Here is a 26,470-nt window from a genome sequence, read left to right as displayed (position 1 = left end):
ACTGGGAAGTCTGGATGGAATGTCGGTTCGAGGGATCAACACTGTCTGTCTTGTCTTTATTTCTGTCCCTGTCTTTATTTCCGTCCATAACATTCTTTAGATGTGAGTCTACAATCTGATCGGGTTCCCCGAGATTAGCTAAAGCAGGTTAATCAAACGGAATGACTACTTCACCATAGTGACCACCAAGCAAGGCTATCCTAGGTATTCCCAAGTAAAGCCGAGCCCACCATAACCCCCGGCGTCATCCCCATTCCAGTAAAAAGAACGACGGCAATTCCCGACCCGCAAATCCACCCCAAACCCACCCCGGTGTCCAACCACTGGCTCACCACCATTCTCCACATCCGACCAGTCATGATCGGTGGAAGCAAAACCGGAGATCGACCCAATGAAGACCCCTGGTCTGGTGCCCTCCCAGCGAATGATTCCTCAACCCGGGGACCACGCCTATTTAGACTCGCGAGATGGCACCTAATCTGGCTAGAGGGGTTGCTCGCTGGGTCACCGCTGATTGTCTGCTGTTGGACCTTGGGATTGGTTTGTTGGCGATTAACTCTGACTATTGCCCCCGTCAGGCCTAAGTTGGTTTGGGGGACTATCAACTTTAATTTTATCCAGCTCCTGGCCAATGTCTGTTCGTTGTTACCAGATTGGTTTAAGGAGGATCTTCTCCTGAGAGTTGATTTAGGGTGTTCTCCTGAGTTTGAATAAAATCACCGAATCTGTTGACATATCGATAGCGGTAGATATGGCGACAGTCTGACTCGACTTGTCAGGCTTCTGTATCCCGACCGTTACACATGCCAGGTTGCCATGTGGGCTGACAGTCGCCGATCTCCACGATTCTTCCCCGTCAACCTAGATGAAGAGGTAATCAGCACAAGCCATCTGTCGAAACACCACGACTCTCCTTTCCCTTTACAGGGACAGCCCAGATACCGGCACAATAGTAAATAATCTTCAACGATAGCCACGTCAGAACCCAATCCGTGTTAGCGTCCTGGGCTAGCTCGGTCGATAGGCAAGAAGAAGTGTATCGAAATTAAGATCCCCAGTCGAATGACGGCTGACAGGCTCATCAGAGATTCTTTCCCTTCTTTCCTTTTTTTTTTGCTCTTACCCCATTTCCCCCTTTTGGACGAGTGACTGGATGCCTTCCCCTAAACTTGCGGTTCGCCCGACATGGCTCCAGCTAGGAAGATTCCGCTCCAACAGAACCAGTCCCGATCGAGAATTAAGCTCTGCCCAATCAATGACATATCCGCGGGCGAATGGTCGACCCAGACTCGATGTGTCGCTGTATCACGTTTTTTTCCCGTCCCAGCATTCTGTTAAGCAGTCGTGTCTAGAGTGCGATGTGGGAATCTGCAAGGGCTGATTGGAATGGAATGGTTGAGTCACTGGAGTGTAGTCCTATCAGAGGCGACGACGGGGTTACCGTTTCGGTCGACGACATGTCTTGGTCAGCATGTGCGAGGCAAGGCAACTGACTGGTACAACACCTCCTAAGTTGTCCTGGGTGGTTGAAGGGAGGTTGCAGCTTCAATGGGGATCATCCTCCCGCGGTTCCCTGGGTCAGGACAGCCACATCTAGTCATCTGCTACCTGCCTTTTATATTGCTATGCTGCTACGGAGTACAGTTGAGGGCTTCAACTTCGACCAGCTGCCAGTCAAGCTCAAACTCAACTCATAGTAAAGTATGTAGCCAAAGATCAATTTTCATTCATTTCTCGTTTTGCTATTCTATCATTATCATAGTTTTTATCATTATCATTTTATCATTGGATAATATGTTATGTGCCAATACTCTCCAATCAGGAAAATACTGAACCACACCTATAATGAACGACATAATTAATAAAATCAAATCGAAACATCCATCTATAATAAAATTAGTATGGAACGGTGTCCTCTCAACCAGTTTGACCCCCCCATCCCCAGCCCGCATTGTATACTCCCTGTGTGGCGAGTTCCATGAGGTTTGCCCAGCTAGATGGAAACCTAACCTACAAAGTTGATACTACTGTAGGTACTCGAATCCTGGTGGCATCTAACCTAACTCTACCTTCGTCACGTCGATTCTAAATAGTATATACCCAAGTACCTGTCTTGCCTCTCTATCAGGGTATCATTGATGAATCAAATGATCCGGTGTACCTTACCAACATCTGCCACCGAGTATAGTAACAGTATACTATATATATCTAACATCATATATCGCAAAAGTATCCAACATCTACCCCAATAATCCCAACCCAAGCATAGACCTCGTCTGTGCTCCAGTCCCTTCCCCACCATCTCACCCACTCATTCCCAACCCAACCCACCAACTAACCCAGTAAATTGTAACCCACTACCTAACCAACCCAAGTTACATACAATCCCAATCTATAAATACCCACTCCCAAAAGCGAACTACCCACGAAAAGCAAAAGCAAGAGCCAAAGCTAGATACTCAAAATCCTCCCCCAATCTCCAAACCCGAGGTTTATTTCTATACTTAGCCTTACCACCCCACTTAGTCCTCCCGTCTAAACCCACTCCGGTATGGACTGTGATGTTAGTTGCAGTACCACACCTGCCTGCCCTGTAGTTACTAGTGATAGTCCCTGCCTGTCCTGTCCCTAGGGGTCAATGAATCTCGGGGAAAACCACCGCATGCGTGATCCCTGGAGGTTTAGCAGATGCAGCTAGTTGCTAGTATAGTATTCATACTGGGAGGAGAACGGACTAGCTGGGTTGAGGGAGGTTTTGGGAATAGGCTAGGGGATTGCTTGCTTGGTTTCTGGAGTGGGGTGGATTGAATTGGGCTAACTGGATGTGGTGTCCGAATGGTTATATCTTTTTTTCTTTTTCATGTTTTCATATAAAAGTGTTGAAGCCAAGACATGATAATCCTCTCATCCCCTCGTCTCATCGTCTCATCGTCTCATCACCTTTTTAACATCAAGCTAGTTAGTTAGTTGCCTAGTTAGCCAGCAAGAAGAAATGAAGCGGCTTACCCCGTCTATGCTTTCCTTTAGAGGCGGCATGTTGCGAGATGCATATACCAAGAATATCTAGATGCTCCATATATAGATATAGATCGATATAGAAACAGATATACGGATAGAAAGGCGAAGAGCTATTCTTGTCATCGTATACGGAGTACCCTGTTTCTATTCTCGTCGAGAAGTGGACTACCTATCCTGTTCTTCATAGCTTTTTATGTTATTTTATCTCATTTTGATTTTGATTTTATTTTCCTTCCCTCAGTGCATTCCTCAGCTTCCATCCCCGTCTATCTTTGGCTAGTAAAGTAAAGTAAAGTAAAGTGACGGACCAGGAAGTGAAGTGACCTCGACGACGATGCCTTTAGCTAAACCCATCAACAAAACAATATCTCATTTCAATCCATCATTCATCCGCATGACATAGGCAGAACATGGTCACCACCCTCGATTGGGGAGAACTACTCCCAGCCTTGTGCGGCTGAAATGTCTACCACCATCACCTTATTCAATCATCTTAATCATTGATTCTTCCCGTCTTTTGGCTGCCTATTGCCTTTCTTTACGCTTCCCCTTGCCCTTCCTCACTCTTGCCGATGGGTTTACACAATAGGTTACCAACTGTGGAGACTAGGACTGGGATTAGTATAGGTATGTACATAAGGGTATAGTTAGTTGCTACAGCCCAAGTCTTTCTCGCAGTTTTAGTCATGACTTTAGCCATCTCATCGAGGCCAGTATACTATACCCAGTAAGTAAGTGGTGAAATGTCCTCCCGGATTCGAAGATTCCTCCCTATCCTACATGTACGTCAAATATCTGTTCTTGAAATACTAAACATTGGTATCTATCTAATTGGGTTCCTACTAAGGTGATGTAAGGTAAGGTAAGGAAGGTACCTAGTCTATCCCATAATGAAAATGATACAGGTAGGAGGTAGGTAGGTAGTAAGGTACCCGGGGGGTGGTCAGGTCATCGTCGTGAGAGTAGTCCGTTACGCATCGCTTCATTTGTTCCATTCCATTTCCAGTCATTCATTCATTTCCTTCTCTTCCCTGGTATATAGTTTCCTTAGATCTGAAGGTGATATCCCAGGCTGGAAACATTTCGGGCTTTTAAAAAGAAAACAAAAAGAAAAAATGAAACAAGAAAAAATGACAGATCTTTCATCACATGTTGCATCCATTGTCTGGATCGACACACTTGAGCTCCCAGTGTTGATCGGACAATCAATCAAAGGTTGGGGGAAGAAAAGAGCACGCCACAGGCCAGAAGCAGGAAACGTATGTCCAAGGGATCGATATCGGCATTTCCCCCAGCACATAGTCTGGTCCGGAATAGAAAGAGAGAAGGAGAGAATGGGGGAACGAGGGAAAGAGAGAAAAGGAGGAAGAGAAAGAGAAAGTAAAAAAGAGAAAGACCACATGCATGATGCAATTTTGATTACGCCTTTCGCCATGATATATCCCCAAGGGACGAAAAAGAAAGGTGGAAATCACAAATGCCGCATATAGATCTAAACCTGGTATACAGAACGAAGCTTCTGCGCAACATGGGCCGGAAGTTGCGAGAGGAAGGAATCGAAATCGGGTATCATATTTTTGTAGCCTTGCAGGACCTATGCAGCAGTTAGTACTGGAAACCCCGCCAGTTCGCGCATTGGACGCTTACCTGCTGGAAAGAGCTCTGAATATCACGGTAGTCCTCCTGACTGATCGTCTTGGCCGGAAAGGATGCGATGGCCTGGAAGTATTGGACCAGAGATGCCTCCATAGCCTGCGGGTTCTTCATGACGACCTGGTTGAAGCCCAAGAAGGCAGATGCCTTTTCCCGCGTGAAGTCAATCCGACTCATCGACTTCAAGAACACCCCGGCATACTCGCCCAGGTGCGGAGCGAGCTGATCCGAGCAACAGATCCCAAGTCGGCCCAGCGCCATGGCGGCATTCTCGATCACCGAGTCAATGATCTCCTCGTTGTTGAGAATAGCGACCAAGCCGTGGTACAGCTTCTCCACGTACGGTGACAAGGCCGCCTTCTCGTTGACGGCAATCTCTCCGCAGGACCAGCAGGCATTGTTGAGGACACTGAATCCCGTGTGGCGATCATCGTCCCGGATCAAGTCAAGATCGAGCTGCTTGATCAAGATAGGAACCACGTTGGGGATGAACTGTTCGAGTTGGGGGAAGATGCTGATGGCGCAGTCACCCAGCAAAGCGTATGATGACTGGCGAACCTCGTAGTTGGGGTCCTCCATGCAGAAGCAGAGAAGATCAAAGAACCGGGGCTGCGAGCCGTTCACCAGCTCGCCACTCTTGCGCGGATCGATAGCTTGGATGATCGCACTCAGCAAGTCCAAGCTCGTGACGAGGAAGTCCTTGTCAGGCTCATCGATCGCCTGGTTGTTCACCGAAGCCATGTACCCCTGGAGATTCTCGTAGATGATCTTGGTGCACCGCTGGAAAAGAGGGGCCGCGAAGGGCGAAAAGGCATCGCCGTAGGCGGCAGCGACGTACCCCAAGCACTCCAGCAGAGGGAAGAGCTCCCGAGACTGATCCGACACCATGTTGTACCGATCAATGAGCGCGGGCATGAGGATTTCCACCAGGTGGGGCTTGGCCAGTTCCGTCATGACGCACTCCGCCAGAGTCTGCACGCAGTCGTACAGAATGTACATGTTGCGATCCTTGTATTTTCCGAAGCACTGGACGAACTGGCGAAGGATCGGCTCGCAGTACGGGATCAGGTTCGCATCGGACTTCTCCTCCAGACTGGCAAAGGCCGAGGCGGCCGCCTCCTGGACCTTCTTGTTGTTGTCCAACATGCGGTGCAAGATGCCCTCCATCATGGGCTCGAAGAAACGGGCTCGCTCGGAGGGGTCCGCCAGGTGCGAGGCCCACTCGGAGTACCGACCCAGGCACCAGCAGGTGATCTGCCGGACGACGGGTTGCGAGTCGTTCAGCAGGGAAATCAGATACGGGACCAGCTCGGGCAGGTGGGGGGTGACGGCATCCATGCATCCGTCAGCCACGGCACCCAGGGTGAGGACAGCGGCTTCGCGCTGGGGCCACTGCTCGTGGCGAATGGTCTCTTTCAGGTAGGGCAGAATGACTTCGAAGATGGGCTGGTGGTAGACGTTGGCGAAGATGTCCAAGGCGGCCGCGGAGCATTTCCGCAAGGTCCACTCGCCCTCGGGGTCGTCCCCGAACTCGGAATCTTCGATCTCGCCTTCACTCAACTCATCATCCTCGTCCTCCGCCGCGGGCGGCGCATTGCCGTTGGCCTGCGCCTCCGTCTTCGACCCATCCATGCGGGCGCCCTTGGACTTGGCGAACTGCGGTTTGAGATCTTCCGCACGGTCGTCCTCATCGGCGTCGTCGCCCTCGTTCGTCAGGCGGATGGCTTCGTCCTCATCGTAGACCATATTCTGCAGGAGCACCGGCACGATCTTCGACATGTGGGGGGCCAGCGGTTGCTGCAGCTTCGCCTGTTCACCGGCCACGAGCCAGAACTCTGCGGCATCCAGAGCCAGCTCGGGATCCTCCTGGTTCTGTTGCTGCATGATGATATAGTTGACCAGGCCCTCCATGTGGGGGATCAGTTTCTCGGGCGCAAAGTCCACGAGCTGCGCAAAGGTCTGGCAGGCCTCGCGTCGCACATCGGTACTTTGGTCGTTGGCGAGTTGGAACAGCTGCGAGAGAAACAGGTCCATCGAGGCGATCAGGGCTTTGGGGCGGTGAGGCAGGAAAACGTGGATGGTGCTCAGCGCCAAGGATCGGACCTTGGAACTGGGGCTTGAGGTGAACTCCAGGAGCTTCGGAATGATCACGTCCAGGGGGCATTGGCCCTGGTAGTCCCGGTCCAGGATGCGACGGTTGTCCTCGCAGACCTTGGCCAGCGCGGACATGGCGGCTTCCTGCACCATGACGGGGGCATCCTGGGAGCTATTATCCACGAGGGAGAGGAGTTGGTGGAGGACTTCGGGCCAAGCCAACAAGCCGGCTTGTGAGACCAATTCGGTGATAATGCTGCCCGCGGAGTTGCGGACCTGGTTGTTTGCGTCGCGGAGACCAATAAAGGTGGCCGACTGGATGTAGGACAAACTCGGTTGGGGAATTGTGTTGTATGCTAAGTGGATCTTGGTCTTCAGGTTCATCGCGGCTGCGAACCGCACGTAGTTGTAGGTCTCGCCATCCATGGACACCGCAGGAGGGACCTGCGGCGTGGAGAACAAGTATGTAAGATAGTTCACATAATCCGGTGACGAGGTTGCTTGTACTAGCATCTAAGGTAGAGGATCAACGTCAGTTGGCTTTCCCAAATATTATTTTCCAATATTGGAGGGGGAAGAATTCAAGTCGATAGTCAAATGGTAACATGGTGGGGGGATAGAGCGTGGTCAACTGGGTAGAATAAAACCATATATAGAAGTAGAGCGAGATAGAGTAAAGGAAAGGGAACAGGAAAACATAGAAGTAAAAAAAGAGAGAAAGGGAGAGGAACTGACCTGTTCAGCCTGCTTTTGGGCTGTGCGATTATAAGCGTTTAAAGAATCTTTGAGACAGCCCGAGAGCTGCCTCAATGGCTCATCTTGAGGTTGCCACTCCATGATGAAGGTGGAAAAGGAGGAGAGGAGGGGGGAGGAGGAGGAGGGGAGAGAGGGAGGGCGAGGAGAAATGACGGGATTAGAGTAGAGGAAGAGTAAGAGGAGGAGAAAGTGGTGGAGAGAGAGAGAGAGAGAAAGAGGAGAAGTGCGGTTAGTGAGAGTGAGAGAGAGGGAGGGAGAAAGAGGGAGGTGGGTTGTAAGTGTAAGGTACGTATGGTCATCCTTTTCTAAGTGGAATACCGTAATTATGGCCGTAATCTAGGTCTTGATAACCCCGCCGTCCTTGCATTTCCACTATCATAGGTTATCGTCTGTTCCACACCCACCTCCCTCAGAATTTTCTTACGCCGTACAGATGGAGGATAATCTGTATGTCAGCCACAAGAAACCTATCTGACCAATTCTGACATAGGGATCATTATCGAGTATCAGAATTTCAATCAAAATGACACTACAAAGAAGTGGTTCTGGTGGAGGAGCATCGAGGGGCATATATTACAGTCAAAGATCGAATACCAGCTGTGACAGAACCATCACATATCCAGATAATGAAAGTTTTATGGTTGGTTGGATGGGCGGTTCCTGTCCACTCAGGGTTGTGAACGCTACTGGATCATCCATCTGGTTTCGGTATAGTGTCCTCGGATGATATGTGTCTGTCATGATAATCACTCCGCTTGAATGAGCCCATAGGACCCATTGTTTCTGTGTCAGTTGGTTCCAACAACGTATAGAAGAAGACACGGAGGGGTTCTCATTTGGCGGGGAAAGTTGGGTACAACGGAGGTGGTATCGTATCAGTCACTGGTAACGGACAGATTAATGGCGGGGAGATATGTTCTGTATCGAGATTACCTTTCTTACCCGGGTTATGGGGCAATGGTGATGTAACTATAGTATTCTGTATACCATCATAGATCAACAGATTGGCATCCTTATTGATGTTGTTTGATAACAGTGCAATGTTTGTGCTTGCTTTGATTGCTTGCATATATATAACAGAATATTATATCCTGTTTGTTTGAACACTATCTTAGTGGCTGGCTATATACAAAAGATCCTAATATCTAAGAGCATCCAAATCAGGTGTCCTTTCCTTGAATTGTACGGTTTGAAACTGGGGGTTTCTTCAGCTATAGAGTAGCTACTGCTTTATTACGCTTACGAATGATTTTAGAGTGGCTGTTGTCTACAACTGTCCCTGGACTTAAGGTAGCTCGTATTGTCCTTGCATGGCATCCCTTCTACACTTATCAAGTTCAATCCAGGTTTATTCACCCTTGGATGACCTTCCAGAATGCCAAACTATGGCTAGCCAACAGTGTCATAAGGCCTAATGATGAACTTCCAGAAGAAGGTTCGGAGTTGCATGTAGGACTATTCGTTCTTATATACTGGCCTACATATAGTCGTTATCAGCCCGATTGTACAAGGTTAAAGTCAAAATATTGATCAAGATGCCTCGTGACTATACAAGATACGATTGGTAGATAAAGAGATCAAGGTGAATCAATATCTCAAAGTAGGCATAGTCATATTAGCCTTGATAACCCGGTATGATCATCTCCGTACATACTCCGGTCAATGGCCTGGACCATCCAATACTCAGTACTCACCAAATACCATATAAACATAGGAGCCTAGAATAAGTGGCGCCATACCTCAGAAAATTAGAAAATAAGACTAATAGGGGAAACAGTCTGCCTCTAGCTAACTAACTAACTAAGGGACTAGATTAGTCACTGTGATATAAGTGTACCGTCATACAGAACGGTGGGCCGATTGCACTGCAAGGGCACCCGTTACTAAAGCCATCTTTCCCCATATATCGCCATTGACGGAACTTGACCCTTCCGACCTCACGTGTCGGATATACTGATTCCTATATATAGAGAAATACCACCAAATGTCTCCGATTGTGCTACCAGTCTTTACAGCCCACCGCATAGGCGTCAATTGTATGCATGATGGACGTCCTCCTTGATGTCCTCGATACTTTCCTACTCGACCGGTTCTACGCCACGGTCCTCCCCAAGTCGACAGACCAGTTCCAATGGACTCCCATGAATGGCACTGAGATCCCTAGCACGTTGAACGAGAGGGTCAATCGTTACATGCCCTTGGAACCGTCGAAATGGGCGACGGAGAGTCTCCTACCTAGAGACCATATTGTTCGCCAATTCCTGAGTCTCTTCGCCGTCTCATGGTATGCATCCCGCTTTCTAAGAAGAGGATAATAATGATGATAAAGACCAAGTAACTAAAGTATTCACGCACAGGCTCTTCGCCCTCATGCTCTACTACCTAACAGCAACACTCTCCTTCCACCTCGTCTTCGACAAACGCTCCATGAAGCACCCCAAATTCCTCCACAACCAAGTCCACCTCGAAAAGCAACAAGCGTACAGCGCCATCCCAGTAATGGCCTTACTGACAGCGCCCTTCTTCGTCGCAGAGGTACGCGACTACACCAAGCTCTACGACTTCTCCACAGACGCCCCCTTCCCGCTCTACACAGCCCTCCAGTTCCCTCTCTTCATCGTCTTCACCGATTTCGGCATCTACTGGATCCACCGTGGACTGCACCACCCTTGGGTGTATAAGAACCTGCACAAGCCGCACCATAAGTGGATTATCTCGACGCCGTTCGCGAGTTACGCGTTTCATCCGCTGGATGGCTGGGCGCAGAGTGTGTCTTACCATGTTTATCCGTTTCTCTTTCCGCTGCAGAAGTGGGCTTATCTGGCGCTGTTTATGTTTGTCACGGTTTGGACCGTTATGATTCGTACGTTCTCCCTCCCTCTTCTCCCTCTTACTTGCGAAAAACCGCAAGTCGCCTCTAATAGAGATCAATCAGACGACGGCGAATACGCCATGAACTCCCCCCTCGTAAACGGCTCCGCCTGCCACACCATCCACCACTACTACTTCAACTACAACTACGGCCAGTACACCACCCTGTGGGATCGTTTGGGCGGTAGCTACCGCAAGCCCGACGCCGCGCTCTTCAGCCGCGAGACGCGCATGAAGCAGTCTGAGATCGACAAGCAGGTCAAGGAGATGAACAGGCTTGTCAAGGAGGTTGAGGGGACTGATGAGCGGTGTTATGAGGTAGCTACTGAGCCGAAGAAGGTGCGGTAGTTTTACTTTCTGGATGTGATTGGGTTTGGTGGGTTCTTTCTTGAGACTGCGTATTCTCAGGGGTGGATTGTAGGTATTTTTAATTCATTATTTGTACATTATCTTATTTCATCAACTTTCTTTTGAATAATGAAACATACTAGTAGATAATATGCTCCTTTGATCTACACCTCTAAATACGACTTGTCAATTGGTGATATTCGTTAATTCTATATCATACCTACAAATCATCCCAACCCCCTACCTTAAAATACCACACAGCATGCTGGTCGGGCTTGATATAACTGATATCCCAACAAATCAAGACTTCTCCACCATAAACTGATCATACTTAACGACCGCCTCCAACAAAGCCTGCGTACCAATAGCACTGCAACCATATTAGCGAAACTTCTTCCCCAAAACAACCCAGGAAAAACTCACCAATCCTCAGCCCGACAATACTCCTCCGGATGATGGCTAACCCCATCCCTACACGGCACAAAAATCATCGTCGTCGGACAATGCTTACTCGTATAGACACTATCATGGCCCGCCCCGCTAGTAATATCAAGCCAGCCATCAGCACCCACCAGCCCCTCAGCGGCATCACGCACAGCGCCGATGCAGCCCTCGTCGAACTTCGCAGCGGGTGAGTCTGTATCGAGCGTCCAGTCAAAGGTAACGCCCTTTCCGTCTTGCGCCGCGATGCGCGCAAAAGCATCCAGGCACGCGTCTTGCACGGCGTGAACCACGCTGTCCTCGGGATGCCGGATATCCAGCGTGAAGGTCGTCTCAGATGCAACCGTGTTAGTAGATGCGTTCGACGGGATCTGCAAAACACCCGTTGACGCCAACGCGCCGTGCACCTGCGCGATGTCGTTCGACGCAGCGATCATCCTCGCGGCCGCGAGGAGCGGGTCCTTGCGTGCGCTGAGAGGCGTCGTGCCTGTGTGCGCGTCTCGTCCGTGCACGGTGAACTTCAACCATCTGTAGCCCTGCGCGCCTTGCACCACGCCGATGGAGCGTCCCGTCTCTTGCAAGATCGGGCCCTGCTCGATGTGTAGCTCGAAGTGCGCGCCTAGCGGGTGACCCGTCGCCGGATCGCTTGAGCAGGCCAGCTCACCGAGGTAGCCGTGGCGCTCGAGCTCGGAGCGAAGCGTGACGTTGTGGTTTTGGATATCGCGTAGCTCCCAGGCTTGCTCGATGGGGATGGCACCTGCCCAGACGCCGGAGGAACACATCGACTTCGGGAACCGCGCGCCTTCCTCGCTGCATCGCCACTGTCAGTATCTATGTAAACCCCCGGGGGTGCGCAAAATCTACACAGCAAGCAAAAAAAAAACCAGGGTCAAGAAAGAAGGGGCCATACTTAGTCCAATTAACCAACCCCACATCGAACCCCGTCCGAAACCCACTCTCCTTCATCGTGCGCAACACCTCCAAAGCAGCCATCACACCCAACACACCATCATACCGCCCGCCCCGCGGCTGCGTATCCAGATGGCTGCCCATGGCGATCATAGGCGCAGACGAGCGCAGCGAGCCCGCCTGGCGCGCGAACATGTTGCCCATCTGGTCGACTTGCAGCGAGCAGCCCAGTTTGTGGACCTCGTCGGCGAGCCAGCGCCGCGCGTGCGCGTCGTCGTCTGTTAGTGTTAGGCGCGCCATGCCTGTTTCTTCGGGGTGGCTGGGGCGGGTTAGGATCTATTGATATGGGGGTTGAGGTGATGGAGAGACGGGCTTACGGTCCGTAGCGGTGGGCGGCGCCCCATTGGTTGCATGTTTGGTGGATGGTTTCCCAGAGTCGGGAGGAGTTGATTTTTAGGCCAGATGGGGGGTTGGAGGTGGTTGATAGGGTTCTGGATGGGTTGGAGAGGAGGGCCCGTTTGGGGATGAATCTGGTGGAGGCCATTCTGATGGCTGGCTGTTTTTCAAGTCTTGATTTTTTTTTAACGTCCTTGAACCTTTGATGACAGAAGTAAAAAGGATAGATTTTGATATAAAATATGTGTAAACTTGTATGGTCACCCGGTCATTCACGGTGGCAGGAGATGTTCTCGAGAAGGCGCGCAAAAAACATCCTTCAAGACCCACGATGATGTCGCGGGAAGGCGCGCGGGGAATGTTCAATCTATACAGCGATCAATCGACCCCTCCACTCAAAGCAAAGCACCTTTCTCATCTTGAAAAAATTCCAAATATATTTTCGGCGATAATTGAGTCCAGTCTAATCCACATCGTCCAACCATGTCCTCCCGACGCCCTATATACTTCAATCCCGCCGCCGCGACAGCGCGCTGCGCAGAACCCCAAACTGCGTCGCTCAAGGCATTCCATCAGTCGCTCCCTGGGTATAAACGCACGCGCTTAACTGCGTTGCCGGATTTGGCAGCGCAAATTGGCGTTCGTGCTGTGTTTGTCAAAGATGAGAGTGATCGGTTTGGACTCCCTGCTTTTAAGGTGCTGGGTGCGTCGTGGGGTTGTTACAGGGCTATTGTGGCGCATTTGGGCCAGGCGCCTACATCTAGTTTGGAGGAACTGGCGGTGCAGCTAAAGGGTACTTCGCTCACTTTGGTGGCTGCGACGGACGGTAATCATGGTCGCGCTGTTGCGTTCATGGCGAGATTGCTGGGTCTCGGGGCGCATATCTATGTACCTCAAGCGATGGACGAGACTACACGCGGACACATTGCTGGGGAGGGTGCCAGTATTTCTGTGGTTCGGGGTGGGTATGATCAGGCGGTGCAGGAGGCTGCAGATGCTGTCAAAGCTATGGACGGGGGACTCCTTGTTCAGGATACCGCGTTCGCGGGATACGAAGAAGTCCCCTCGTGGATTGTGGAGGGATACTCTACGATGATGGCAGAGGTGGAAGACCAGCTGGCGGAGAAGGGCTTGAAATGCAGCGTGATGGTTTCCCCGGTTGGGGTGGGCAGTCTAGCTCATGCTGTCGCGAAGTACTGCAAGTCTCGGGACTCGCCGGCGACGATGGTGGCCGTCGAACCGGATACGGCGGCCTGCTTACACTCCAGCTTGACGATCGGGAAAGCAGTGAGCGTCGACTCCTCGTCCACGATCATGGATGGCATGAACTGCGGGACGGTTTCGGCTACCGCGTGGCCCGACCTTCAGCGACTCGTCGACTCGTGTGTGACGGTCTCGTGCCAGGAGACTCACGGCGCGATCCAGTATCTCGCGACGCAATCTGTGGCGGCTGGACCGTGCGGTGCTGCGTCGCTTGCTGCACTACGACGCCTTGCTTCTACGGGCGAGGCAAGCTTTCTAGGCCCAGATGCTGTTGTCGTCTTGCTCAGCACGGAAGGACCACGGCCCTATCCAACTCCATTGGACGTGACTGTCGAGGACTCGGTTGGTCTGACGCAAGTTCTCACCACCATTAACTCCTCTAATCCATCTCTATCCGTGACCGACGGAATTGGAGAAGACCAAATCGTAGACTACCTAGCTGGGTGGTTCGCCCACCGCGGCATCGAACATCACCGGATTGAAACCGTCCCTGGCCGACCGTCCATCGTGGGCGTCATACGTGGCACAGGGGGAGGCCGCTCACTAATGTTCAACGGCCATATCGACACGGTCAGCCTTTCCAGCTACGAGAAAGATGCCCTCGCCGGGTCACTCGACGAACGAGACGGTCGACAGGTGGTTCTGGGCCGTGGCTCTCTCGACATGAAAGGCGGATTATCAGCAGCTCTAGCTTCCCTGGCCTCGGTCAAGGCCAGCGGAAACCTTCCTCGTGGCGACATCATCGTGACGGCGGTTTCTGACGAGGAAGACGCTTCCCAAGGCACACGGGATGTACTCGCCGCGGGGTGGCGGGCAGACGCCGCCGTAATCCCCGAGCCGACCATGGAGACGCTCATGACCGCGCACAAGGGGTTCATATGGGTTGAAATCGACATCCTCGGCGTTGCCGCTCACGGGTCCGACCCCGCCAACGGAAAGGACGCCATTCTCTTAGCCGGGTGGTTCCTCCAGGCCCTGGAGCAGTACCAGCGTTCGCTCCCCGTCGACGAAACTCTGGGCGCGGCATCCCTGCACTGCGGCCTGATCCATGGTGGACAGGAGCCGTCGTCCTACCCAGCCAAGTGCACCGTAACAGTTGAGTTCCGGACCGTCCCTGTGCAAACGGAAGCGTCCATCCTGTCGGACCTCAACTCGATGCTGGAGGGCATTGTTCAGGAAAACCCACAGTTCCGGTACGCAGCACCCCGCATTACGATGGCCCGTCCGACCCAAAAGCTGCCCACGGACCATCCGTTTGTTGAGATGGTTCGGGCTTGCGAAACCGCTGTGTTTGGACGTCGGTCGACGCCGTCTGCTGCGGCTTTCTGGTGCGATGCTGCGCTTCTCAGTCGTGAGGGGATTCCGTCTGTTGTATATGGTCCTAAGGGACATGGGCTACATGGAAAGGAGGAGTGGGTGGAGGTTGAGAGCTTGCAGAAGCTGCAGCTTGTTTTTGAGAATCTCATCCGTGAATTTTGCGGTTGATAGAACATGTGCCAGATAGTTGTACATATCCATATACTGGGAGTTCTTAGAGATAGACATCATCAAGTTATTTCAGCATGATAATTAGCAAGAAGTAGAAATGATAGAAAAGAAGAAGCAAGAAGATGCGCTGTAGATGTAGATAGAGAATCCACTAGACTATAACCGGCTAGACTGCCAATAGTACTCGCTGAGTCAGCCGCCTCTTATCAACGACGCATATCTAACTATCTATCATATCTATCTGAACGACTCCATCACTTCCCTCGACAGAAGACGGTATATCCAAGATGGTCGATCGTATGGGACTAGATCCCTTGGGTCTATCTACGCAAGAGGCCGTCTTCCCTGCCGGACCCGACGACGAGAGAAATACAGTGGCGACGGAAGAAGAGTGTCCGTTTTTCGACTGGGACTTGTTCACCCACGATACATACAACTCGTCCACAAATCAGCCTGAACTGCAATGGGACTCTTTAGAGAGCAACACTCTGAACCCTAACACCGTCTTCTCACCTCCCAATCAAGGCGGTGGCTTCACAACACAAGAACCCAACAGCGAGTTCATTCCACCCGCCAATCCTACTACGACCGCCAATCTACGCCAACCCAGTCATGGGTTCTCCGACGTCTCCCAATGGCTCGACGGGGCTTACTCTCCACCCCACCCATGCAGTTACTGTCGCAGGCACAGACTGCAGTGCCTGATCTTACGCACGACATCGGCAAACCCAAACCCCATCACATCATGCTCCAGCTGCGCGGCGCTCTTCCGCGAATGCAGTCTGGCCCTCGGCGAGAAGCGCCAAGCGTCTCGATTTGAGACGGAGGTGCCGGTCCTAGGGCACCTTCACGGCGTCACCGAAGAGGGCGGTGATGGCTTAGCATCACAACCAACAAGCACGAGCATCCCTATCAATCCAGGCCTCCCAACCAGCCAAAATGAGAACGAGTCCGCTTCAACAGACTCCAAGCACTTCATACGCAAAGGCGCCCGCGTCCTGCGCGCCTGGTTCTCCCAAAACCAAGAACACCCCTACCCAACCGACGAGCAAAAGGCGCACCTCGCGCGCGAAACAGGCTTCACTGCCAAACGCGTCTCCACCTGGTTCGCTAACGCGCGCCGTCGCCAGCGCCTCAAGGTCCAGTCTGCTATTACCCCCCGGGTTACCCGCGCTGGGTCTCCCATGCCGCAGCCTGTCGTCGGCCGCTGGACGTCTATGACTCCGCTTGAGCGGTGGGAGGCTTCGCCGCCGGATGATGAGGCCGTGCCGGAATCTGCTATTAGGGATGCTTTGGCGGCTTCGTCAGAACCTACTACCTCGGCTGCATCGTCGGCGTCTGCGCAGACGGATGAATCCTTTGCAGATGCTTTCCTAAACTTTGAGGATACATCCTCGTGCTTTGACTCGTCCCTCTCTGGCAGTGGACTCGGCAGTCACCACTCCGAGACATCCTCCAGCAGCGTCTCCTCCGCATGGAGCCATGGCTCCTCACCGGCACATGTAGACCCCTCCCCATGGTCTTCCTCCACCAGACACCGCCAACGCGGCCGCCCAATACTATCATCTTCATCATCACCAACGGCCAAAATCAGCCACCACCAATTCGAATGCACCTTTTGTCCCAAATCCTTCAAAAAGAAAAGCGACTGGACCCGCCACGAAACCACCATCCACCTGCCCCCAATAGCAACCTGGATATGCACCCCAGATCTAAACCAACTCCTTCCACCTTTTCCCTCCTTCAACTCCGATACCAACCCCGATGCCAACTCCTCTCCCTCCCATCACCACCAACACAACCCCAACCCAAACAAACAAGAATGCCCCTTCTGCCCCTCCCCTCCCCCCACCCACCCACCTCCCCACCCACGAATTCCAAACCTGCGCCTCGCGCCCCGTCCACGAACGCACTTTCAGCCGCAGAGACCACCTCGCGCAACACCTGCGCAAATACCACTCCTGCACAAGACAACACCCCCTACCATTCGCGCTAGACGAATGGCGCCGCACGCGCCCTGACATACGCAGTGTGTGTGGCTTTTGTGGGATGCAGTTAGAGAGCTGGGCGGAGAGGGCGGATCATTTAGCGGGGCATTTTCGGAGCGGGTGCAGGATGGGGGGGTGGGTTGGGGTGTTGGGGTTGGGTTGGATGAGGGGGTTTTGGGGGGTTGAGGGGGTTGTACCGAGGGGGAAGGGGTTGTTGGTGGTGGTGATGGTGGTGGTGGTGTTGGTGTTGGTTGATTAGGGTGTGTTTGGTAGAGGGTTGGATATACCATGTTTACTAGGTTTTGATGATGATAATGATGTGGTGTGATGTGATATGATATGATAATGGTGTGAGATGAGGGAATATAGATGTGTCTATTGAAACATCAAGTCAATTCACAATGCACTATAATAAGATATACTAGATACTATTAACACTATTAACACGATCTTGGCCAGAGACTATACTATCAACTATCAACTAAATATCATAAATCATCAAACTCATATACACAACCAAGCAAACCTCTGCACCAACGCATCATCAATAATAGTAATAACTATAAATATAAATGTGCCAAAAATGTGCAAACACAACTGCGAGAAAGATATATTCTGGAAAGAAACAGTCAACCTGAAGAAATAGTCGACATGAAAAGCAGTCGCACTAGGAAAGCAACAAACCCTGTCGGGGAGAGAGAAACAGGTCAAGCCCACACCAACTTCTTAACGTCATGCACAAGCGTCTCCAGAATCCCCGTCCTCTTCCTCGCATCCTCCAGCGAAATGATCTCTCCCTTCTCAACAACAAGTTGATCAAGGCCTTCCGTGTCCGGGCTGGCCAACACAGCCCGCTGGATCTCCTCGCAAATGGACCGTACCCAATCGCCCTCGCTCACAGCGGGACTCCCCGTTCTCGTCTGGGTCACGGAATTCGAAACAGGGAGCGCCTTGAACGCCATGAGCCGGGTGGTCGGCGCGCGCAGGCCCTTGAACCAGGAGGAGACGGGCCATTCGGAGGAGCGGGCCGCGCTGGTATTGTCGAGCGCTGTGGTGTCGACGCTGCTGTGGAGGGAGCGGGTGTTGACGCGGAGGTCGTGGGTGTCGCCTTCGCGGTACTCGATGACGAGGCCGACGTTGTGCCGTTCGGAGGTTTGAGCGGTTGTCAATGTGGAGGTGATGTATGTGCCGTGGTTGATGCGCGAGATGGAGCGCAGGGAGACCCGCTCGGAGGACATCACTTTGTCCGTGTCCCAGTCGAAGCGGCAGTTGTAGACGGCGGCGTCGGTGAGGAGGAGGACGGATTCTTCGAAGGGGAGCGTGCGGAGGGTGTTGGGCTCGCGCGGGGTGAGCATTGTCCAGCCGCCGAGAAATTCTTCGGATGGGTCGCTGATTACGATGCGGCAGCTTGTGTCGATTGCGTTCTGGCGGAGTTTTTGCACGGAGATGCCTGGGTCGGCGGTTTGGAGCTCGGTCGCGAATTCTTGGAAGACTTGTGTGGAGACGTTGCCTAGCAGGTAGTCGATGCAGGCTTGCGAGAAGTAGTCGTTGACGATGTTGTTGAAGTACCGGGTGAGCGTGAGGCCGAAGTCGTTCAGCGCCCCGCGGTAGTCGCGCTTTCGTGTCCGCGTGTAGTCGCCTTTTAGGGCGGCTGTCGAGGAGTATTGCTTGGAGATGGCGTCGCCGTTGTCTGCCCAGAGGGTGTTGAACCACTGCGTGGAGGAGTCGCTGGCCAGGTCGAGGTCGATGCCTTCGGATTGCAGTTCTCGCTCTAGGGCCCATTGGGCGAAGGCGCATTGCGCCACGCCGGTGCGGTCGAGGCAATCCATGCAGTTGGTCCGAATGATGCCGGCTTGGGTCCGGAGGACTGTGTTGCTCTGGACCATCGTGTCGCCGTACTCTTCGAGCGTGGGCTTCAGGCGATCGACGAGTCGACTCACGTTCTCGAATTTCATCCCGCGGCATTCGCTGTGGAAGTCGAACCACTCCAAGCCCAATGGCTTGCCCTCGATCCCCCGGCCTCGTTGAGTGACTTGGTGTACTTGTCAAACTCATTGCCCAGCTTGAGCTCTCCGGCCAGCTTGTCGATGAGGGACACGGCTTGGACCTTCCCGTACCTTCGGCTCAGACTCCGGAAATGCTTTTCAAAAGCCAGTTCGTTCGTCTCGGTCGAGTGGTGGAGTATGGGAACCGGCTTGAGCGCATACGGCGACTGAGAAAAGTACAGTGGAATGGATCCGCGGATTTGGAGATAGGAGTATACCCGATGCGCAGGATCCCAGTCGGGAACCGAAAGGATCTGCTCCGTCTCCACGGTGTTGGCGGTGTTTCCATCATCGTCGACCCCGCGTCGCAGATAGCGCAGTCCGGGACGCTTGACGGACCGTCGTGAGATCAACGTGAGCAGGAAGTCCCGCTTGTTCGCAGCGGCCTCCATGGCCTCTGCCGCAGATGTCTCACCCAGCATCCGGCCCTCCGGCCTAGCCGAATCTGATGCTTCAGTAGACGGGCGTCCAGCACCAGCGACGGTGAACTCCCGCTGACCGACGAACCCCTGCATGAGCGGTAGCACATAGCTATGAGCGCCCGCTCCAATGAAAGGCGCCATGAGATGCCGATTCCAAAAATACTGCGATAATCCATGATTAGCGAACTATATCAGACAACAACACCATCACACATACCAACTCATCAGCAACCTTATGCGGCGGCAGCAAGCTCTTAGCCGACAGATCACTCGTCCCATAATTCCTCGTAAGATCATAATCATAAGCGAAGAAGAAATTATGCGACGCAAAGATCAGCTTCGTATAGCGCAACAACTTCGGCAACAGCTCCACACCCGACGGCGAAGACGACGGGCCCTCTCCCCTCTCAGGACTCGATTCACTCCCCGACGCAGCCAGCGCCTCTTCCGTATCAGATCCCGTCGGACTACCCTGTACATCCGCATCCTTCGTATCCAGCCGCGACCCATTCCCATCATGATCGACCGTCCCGAGACCAGGTAATCCCAACGTTTTCCTCGACAGCCAGTTGGCCGCGAAGCGGCCAAAGGGAACCCGTTTGCCCATCACGTCCTCAGCGATGCTATTCGATCGATTGTGCGGGGAGTGCTCTGTCTGAATCGGCGAGGACGGCGCGGTGCCAACCTCGGTGTCCCCTGCATCAGTCTCCGAATCGGACGCCGTGCCATCCGAGTCTATCTCGTCTTGCTCGTCATCGTCGTCGTCGTTCCCCTGCCGGGAACTCTCCCTCGCCTGGGCAATCGCATGCGAGGCATCTTTCATCGACGACGTAGGGATAACCGCAATATTAGTGACAGCGTAAACCGGCTTTCCTTGAATCTGCGCCACCTGCTGCCGCTGCGTGATGGCGATCAGGAACGAATACGACGCGACGGACAAGAGGCCTATTCATCGGGTGTATTTGCTTAGCATAATCATCATCACGTATTGGCCCAGCATATCAAAAATGACATGAATGCATTCCAAAAGCAAGTAGCAACACTGGCAATCCTACCAACAAGACCATACGCCTCCAGCCCCGAATCGCGCTCGCTTAGCTCCGACGCGGAAGCCGGCAGCGACGAGACCCGCCCCGTCTTGTAGTCGATGAGCAGGGCGGAGTCATTGTTTGCGTAATTTCGCAGGTTCGCGGCCGGGGGCTGCAGGATGAGGCCGTCTACCGCTGCGAAGATGACCAGTTTTCGTAGCAGGCCGGGCATGGTGGTGGCATTGATTTTCGTGCGGGGGAGCGGGGCGGAAGGAGGGAGGGAGTTGGTTACGTCGTCCTGTCGAATACTCCAGATACGTCGCGGTGTCCGCTGGGCTTCATCACTCCCAGTTTGGAATTTAAAAAAACGATCGCGGTGGGTAGGTTTAGGGAGAAGGTGTACGAGTACGAGTGGTTACAGTGGCAGACGACGATCGGAACGGTGACTGAGCGGGACAGCTGATCTCGGCTGCAAACCACCACCCCATGTGGGCCGCTCGGTCGACATCGTCACCAACTCCAATCTCCGCCACGTGGTCCCCACCATTTTCCCCTCTCAGGGAGTTTTGGCGTGAGGTGGATTCGAAGATTAAGTTCATGGAAACCGTCTCAAAAAATAAATTTCGGGATTTTACACCACTATATACATTTCAAGTCGGTTTGCAGGGAGTGTGACTACCCGATCAACGGTGTATATCATGCCCACACCAGTCCCAAACAACGTCCCAATCCAGTCATTCATGAGCATGTCTAGTCTCTCTTGCTGGTATCTCCATGCGCGCGGAACGAAATAAAAATACAATGTATCCAAGGGATAGCAAATCAAGCAAGGAGGGACATAAGACGGCCAAGTATCGGCAAAATGAGAAGGAGAAAATATAAAGATATAAAAGGGGAACAGACAGACAAGGAAAAACGTAACCACGATATGTTTGTTCGTCAAGCGATATCAGTAAAATAAGGAAAAGGAAAAGAAAAGCAAAAAGAGGATCAAGAACGAGATCGATTCGGTCGTAGCAGACTACCGCTCATCATGTTTATCTGGCGGATGCGACGTGTGTGTGACTTCCCCATCCCGCTTATATGTCGGGCCTGGTTCTCCATCACTCTCCTCGGTCAAGTCAGACATGCCGAATGCCTGGTTTTCGACGTCATAGGCATGCATCAGACCTTCCCGGTCCCCATGTCCATTCATGTAGGTGGCCGAATTCCGGCCGTCAGTGCTGCGGCGGGTCTGCATCGAGCGCCGGGTCTGGTAGCCGGCGATGCCGTCCGTCGGCACTCCGTCGTCCTCCATCTTGGGGTTGACCAGCTGGTGCCCGTCTGGGTCGTACCGCGAGAGGTTCAGCAGGTAGACGCCCGAGAAGATGATCAAGAAACCACAGAGCAACGAGATCGTGTTCACGGCTTCGGTGGTGTTGAAGCCCTTGAAGAGGATGAAGGAGGCACACAGCGTGGCGGTGGTGAAGGTGACATAGTACAGCGGGTTCACGCTGTCCCAATCCATTAGTGCCAGCTTCACCGGGGGGGGCTAGCGGTCAACTTACATCGTGGTGGAGAACTGGTTCAGGGCCTTGTTGAAGTAGTTCATCTGCGTCAGGATACAGAAGCCGGTCACGATCATAAAGACGTAGGTCGAGGCGTGGGTGAATTGGTTGTTGCCGCCCAGTGTGAGCTTGACCGCGATGCCGAAGGCCTTGACGGACATGACGGAGACGGAGCCGACGGTGGAGCAGATCGAAATGTAGATGAGGGGGTTCTTCTTCCCGTGCGCGGGCGCAACCCGATAGATCATAACGGTCGAGAAAACGGATACCACGACACAATAGAGAAGGAAACCTGCGGAAGGCGCTAGATTAGTACGGTGCCGCGCGATCTCGCGAGAAGTCCGTGACCAACGTACCGGGCTGCAAGGCGTAGGCCAGAATCTCGTCAATTCTATCCACGGGCTTATCCGGGGGCGCATGAAGGACGATGACGACCGATCCCAGCAGGCACATGGCGCAACCCAGCTTGCCCAGCGTCCCTAGTCGCTCGTGCAGGAAGTATGATCCCAAAACGGCGCTGGAGAAGCGTTAGCGAGTCAACCCAACCACCACCCCACGGGGCGCAAGGGGGGTTCCATACCCGATCAAGACACTCAGCGCACCCAGCGGCGTCACGAGAATCGCGGGAGCGAATGCATATGCGGCGAAATTTGCGATTTCACCCAATGCCACTGCCATCCTCAGTCAGTCCGGTCGGTCTTTGGTCCAGGGACCGGGGTAATCGCAGCTGGGGGAATCTGGGGATCCGTACATGTAATGACACCTCCCCACCACACGGGACTTTTCAGATATTGAAAACCTTCGCCCTCGAAACCATGTCTCTCCGAGGCTTGCATCAAACCCTGGTGGTGGCATTGGTTAGTGTCGTGTCGAGGACCGCGGAGGACCGGCGCCCGGGCGAGGCCGTTGGATTCGGGGGATCGAGCGACAGGGCGAACGAACCTTCTTGGTGATGACAAAACTGGTGCCTAAGGCGTGGTCAGTGGCAATTGGAGACGGGGCACGGGGAAGAGAGAGCATACCGATTGCCATTGTTGACAGAATGGCCAATATGAGGCCGACATACCTACACATGACGGATGGCATGGTTAGCCTGGAACGAAACGCCTCGCAAACAGAGGGCGGCGACCCGCGAGTAAGCCATACTTGTCTGATAACATCCTGGGACTATCCGAGGAGCCGAATGCTCCTGCTGACGTAGAAACTCCAATACTCGAGACGGACGGAAGAGGAGTGATCAAATCCGATCGCGAGTCGCAGAAGACGGCGGAAACGAAAGCGCGAGGGGTCCAAGAATGGTGGTAGTTGGAAAGCTGAGTTGAACCGGACAGTGGACGACGGCGGGTTTTTGGGGGGGGGTTTGTTAGGTGGTAGGTGGTTGGTTGGTAGGGTCGGGCAGGGCTGGTTGGTCAGAGGTGGGCTTTTGAGTGGGTGGCTAGCCAAACATCGGGAGGAGCGCAAGCCAACAACAATGAATAAACGAATGTCAAGGGAAGGGTAGAATCAAAGAGAGACGGAGTAAACTGGGGGAGAGAGAAAAGAGAGAGGGAGGGAGGAAGTGGATTGAGGATGGAAAGGGATCTAAGGAGGGATGAATCTGCAGAAAGGAAGACACGGGGGATGTATTGGCCAAGGGAGGCTGTGGCGTGGAATGAATGGGGGAGAGAAGAGGGTTTTGTTGGAGGGATGAGGTATGCTGTAGAGTAGTAGTGGTGGTCAGTGGGTTGAGAGTCTGGTCGGGTCTGGGTCGGGTTAGTTTGGTGAGGTGATCAGTAAGAGAACCGGTGGCAGAACAAGAGAGACCACTATCTGTCTCTTAGTTTAGTAGAGTAAAAGCTGCGCTCGTGCGGTGGGGTTTTCTCTTAGACGGAACCAGGTCGATTCTGGACGCGTAAGTCCCACAGGAATTGAACATTGGCACGTCTAACTACGGTTGGGACCTTCTGGTTTTGATTAGGTATTACGTTTCTGATTGCTATCCTCCTTTTACATATCTTAGCTGATCGATACTATCCGTATTTATTTATATTTTTATTTATTTCTTAATGCTCTTTCTTCGAGGGTTTGAGTATATCAAGGAAGACAGACAGAGATGAGAATACATGTATGGTTGTATCAATACCCCAGGTGCCTGAGGATCCATCACTCCATTACACAACATCAACTACCTAAGCAGACCAGAATAGGAATCAATAAGACAAAGAGAAGCCCAAAACAGCCAGTTCAAGATGAATCGTAAGGACTAAGGATAGGTGGCCACAACCAAATCATCCTGACAATCCAGACCAGCCACCCCCAATCATCGGGTAACCCGAGGGACGATCGGCGTTTCAGCTCTGTTTGTACTTTGGACTGATACCTAGTACTATGAGTAGTACCGTCTGCGTACGGCGTATCTAAGAATATCAGTTGGCTCCTGCTTCCGTCGAGTATTATTATCATTATTATTATTATTATCATTATTTTAGTATTGATTATTTCTCTTCATAAATATCCTATAACATCAGTATCATCAGTCTAATATAAACATCCATCCAATATCTATAAGGATACGACGATCCACCACGAGCCCAGGAGAATAAACAGTGGATAATCCATGTGATCTCTCAACCATTCAATAAATCATATACATTCTACTCCGTATCAATCCATCAACTCCAATCCTAACGAAGCATCGCCATAGGTAGGGATCATTCAACCATCTCCTAGATTCAATCCTCAGATCAACCCTCAATATATCTCCGACCTACGAGCGAACCCGTCTTGGCCCTTACCTAACAGATGGACCCTGACGCAGTAAAAATAAAATAAAAGCACCCAGCCAAGACAACCAAGACATCCCTTGCTCCCCCTTCACATGGAATCGTCCATCTTCCCATTCGTTCATCTGGTGGAAAAAAAAAAAAAAAAAAAAATTTTAAAATGGCAGGGAACCCTGCAGCTGCGTCGATCTATTCCCCCATAGTCTCGACTGATCGGTTGCTCAATATACATTATATACAGTAAATACCTGAGTCCTACCCTGTGAGGAGACAGATAGGCCCGGCCGATAGGGCAAGGCAGGCAGGCAGGCAAGCAGCGCCCGAAATCAACCAAAATCAAGGGGTGGGGAATTGGCCCTGCCGGCCCTAGCGTCTAAAACGGCTTCCCCTGTCTATTACCTACTTAGTCCTACTTACTTTACTATATACATACTAGCCTGGGTTGCTCGGTAGCATCTTGTCTTCCCCAGCTTCTGTGCAGTATGGGATCTATTTAACCTCCAGATCGGATATATCAAAGCATACCTATCCTCGTTCGTAAAACGGGTCGTTCGGATCGTACGGAAGTTTTGCGCACTTCCCTCCCTCCCCACCGAGCTAATTACTCCCAGGGCAGCAAGCTCCGTCGTTGACCTTGGTTGGGGGCGCAAACCCCTCCTCGACTTGACTGGGTGGTTTGAAGATACTCGCATAGTCCATGTGTGCCACGTTTACTACCAAGTGGGTGGTTTGTATGGGAAATTTATCAACAGAAAGAGAGAAGTAAAAACACCATTACTATCAAGCAGTCACATTAGAATAGTCATGGAATGTACAGTCAATAGCAGGTCCGTCACCGAAACTCCCTAACACCAGCCCCCATGATACCTTGTAGATACCCACGATATCCACGGCCCATCCAGATCAACCCAAACAGTCCAGTTGGAATCGTATTTCCCCACACGGTACCACCCATTATAAATAACTGAACAACGCAGGAAATGGACAGGATCGGAAGTGACAAAAACTAAATCTCATTGTGCGGACCAGCAAGCCAAGACGTCAAGGTGTATATCACCCATACGCCATCGGAGGCTAGCTGCCGTAAAACGCTTTTTGGTATCAAGCATACGCACTAAAAACACATGCCCTTTCGCAACGCCACTAATCCACAGGGAAGTATCGGGGTATCGCTAATCCAGGAATCACGAAGGGGTAAAAACAATCAAAACACAGTCCTCCAAAGAGGAATAAAAAGAAGTACAAACCTAAAAGGCCGATCGTGCATGGATCGACCGAACGACACACGAGGTATGCTATGGAGCAATACCTCCTGCACGAGGGTTAAGTGTTAGTATTCCGCGTAGAAACACTTACCTATTCATCGGAACCGAAGGAGGCAGTCTCTCTAGCTGATCAGGTGACGCAAGAAGACTCCTCGCTGCCTTGAGGATAATAGTTC

The 26,470-nt window shown here is 52.2% G+C and overlaps 8 protein-coding genes across 8 annotated transcripts; 4 read left to right on the top strand and 4 right to left on the bottom strand.

The window, feature by feature from the left end:
* Positions 1–1,465: 1,465 nt before the first annotated feature.
* P168DRAFT_32514 (uncharacterized protein) lies at positions 1,466–1,891 on the top strand. The gene has a single exon (XM_024840958.1). The coding sequence runs from the start codon at positions 1,549–1,551 to the stop codon at positions 1,831–1,833; it is 285 nt and encodes a 94-aa protein (XP_024697776.1). The 5' UTR covers positions 1,466–1,548; the 3' UTR covers positions 1,834–1,891.
* A 2,619-nt stretch (positions 1,892–4,510) lies between these two features.
* P168DRAFT_294865 (putative importin beta-2 subunit) lies at positions 4,511–7,602 on the bottom strand (the record flags this gene model as incomplete). Its single annotated transcript, XM_024837987.1, has 3 exons — positions 4,511–4,612; positions 4,666–7,278; positions 7,501–7,602. 3 exons carry the CDS (start codon positions 7,600–7,602, stop codon positions 4,511–4,513), a joined length of 2,817 nt encoding a protein of 938 aa, XP_024697775.1.
* Positions 7,603–9,341: 1,739 nt separating this feature from the next.
* Positions 9,342–10,740, top strand: P168DRAFT_308811 (sterol desaturase family protein; the record flags this gene model as incomplete). Its single annotated transcript, XM_024839240.1, has 3 exons — positions 9,342–9,805; positions 9,879–10,384; positions 10,457–10,740. The coding sequence occupies exons 1-3, from the start codon at positions 9,564–9,566 to the stop codon at positions 10,738–10,740; spliced, it is 1,032 nt and encodes a 343-aa protein (XP_024697774.1). The 5' UTR covers positions 9,342–9,563.
* A 300-nt stretch (positions 10,741–11,040) lies between these two features.
* Positions 11,041–12,708, bottom strand: P168DRAFT_301738 (M20 family metallo-hydrolase; the record flags this gene model as incomplete). The annotated part of the gene is made up of 4 exons (XM_024838560.1): positions 12,468–12,708; positions 12,092–12,409; positions 11,164–11,991; positions 11,041–11,110 (listed from the first exon to the last, which is right to left on the bottom strand). The coding sequence occupies exons 1-4, from the start codon at positions 12,632–12,634 to the stop codon at positions 11,041–11,043; spliced, it is 1,383 nt and encodes a 460-aa protein (XP_024697773.1). The 5' UTR covers positions 12,635–12,708.
* Positions 12,709–12,969: 261 nt separating this feature from the next.
* On the top strand, positions 12,970–15,234 carry P168DRAFT_324188 (putative diaminopropionate ammonia-lyase; the record flags this gene model as incomplete). Its single annotated transcript, XM_024840797.1, has 1 exon — positions 12,970–15,234. The coding sequence occupies one exon, from the start codon at positions 12,970–12,972 to the stop codon at positions 15,232–15,234; it is 2,265 nt and encodes a 754-aa protein (XP_024697772.1).
* Positions 15,235–15,498: 264 nt separating this feature from the next.
* Positions 15,499–17,354, top strand: P168DRAFT_324187 (homeobox domain-containing protein). Its single transcript, XM_024840796.1, has one exon. The coding sequence runs from the start codon at positions 15,525–15,527 to the stop codon at positions 17,256–17,258; it is 1,734 nt and encodes a 577-aa protein (XP_024697771.1). The 5' UTR covers positions 15,499–15,524; the 3' UTR covers positions 17,259–17,354.
* A 287-nt stretch (positions 17,355–17,641) lies between these two features.
* Positions 17,642–21,124, bottom strand: P168DRAFT_287250 (SacI domain protein). Its single transcript, XM_024836535.1, has 4 exons — positions 20,748–21,124; positions 19,910–20,637; positions 19,259–19,854; positions 17,642–19,193 (listed from the first exon to the last, which is right to left on the bottom strand). The coding sequence occupies exons 1-4, from the start codon at positions 20,950–20,952 to the stop codon at positions 17,933–17,935; spliced, it is 2,790 nt and encodes a 929-aa protein (XP_024697770.1). The 5' UTR covers positions 20,953–21,124; the 3' UTR covers positions 17,642–17,932.
* Positions 21,125–21,324: 200 nt separating this feature from the next.
* P168DRAFT_287249 (DUF803 domain membrane protein) lies at positions 21,325–23,472 on the bottom strand. The gene is made up of 8 exons (XM_024836534.1): positions 23,414–23,472; positions 23,290–23,333; positions 23,210–23,235; positions 23,019–23,109; positions 22,848–22,938; positions 22,624–22,784; positions 22,268–22,559; positions 21,325–22,213 (listed from the first exon to the last, which is right to left on the bottom strand). Exons 2-8 carry the CDS (start codon positions 23,297–23,299, stop codon positions 21,742–21,744), a joined length of 1,143 nt encoding a protein of 380 aa, XP_024697769.1. The 5' UTR covers positions 23,300–23,333; positions 23,414–23,472; the 3' UTR covers positions 21,325–21,741.
* Positions 23,473–26,470: the final 2,998 nt, after the last annotated feature.

Source organism: Aspergillus campestris (genome assembly GCF_002847485.1).
Source record: "Aspergillus campestris IBT 28561 chromosome Unknown P168scaffold_1, whole genome shotgun sequence".
Classification (NCBI taxonomy): Eukaryota; Fungi; Ascomycota; class Eurotiomycetes; order Eurotiales; family Aspergillaceae; genus Aspergillus; species Aspergillus campestris.
Note: the sequence above shows the minus strand (reverse complement) of the source record. Positions and strands in the feature narration are given on the sequence as shown.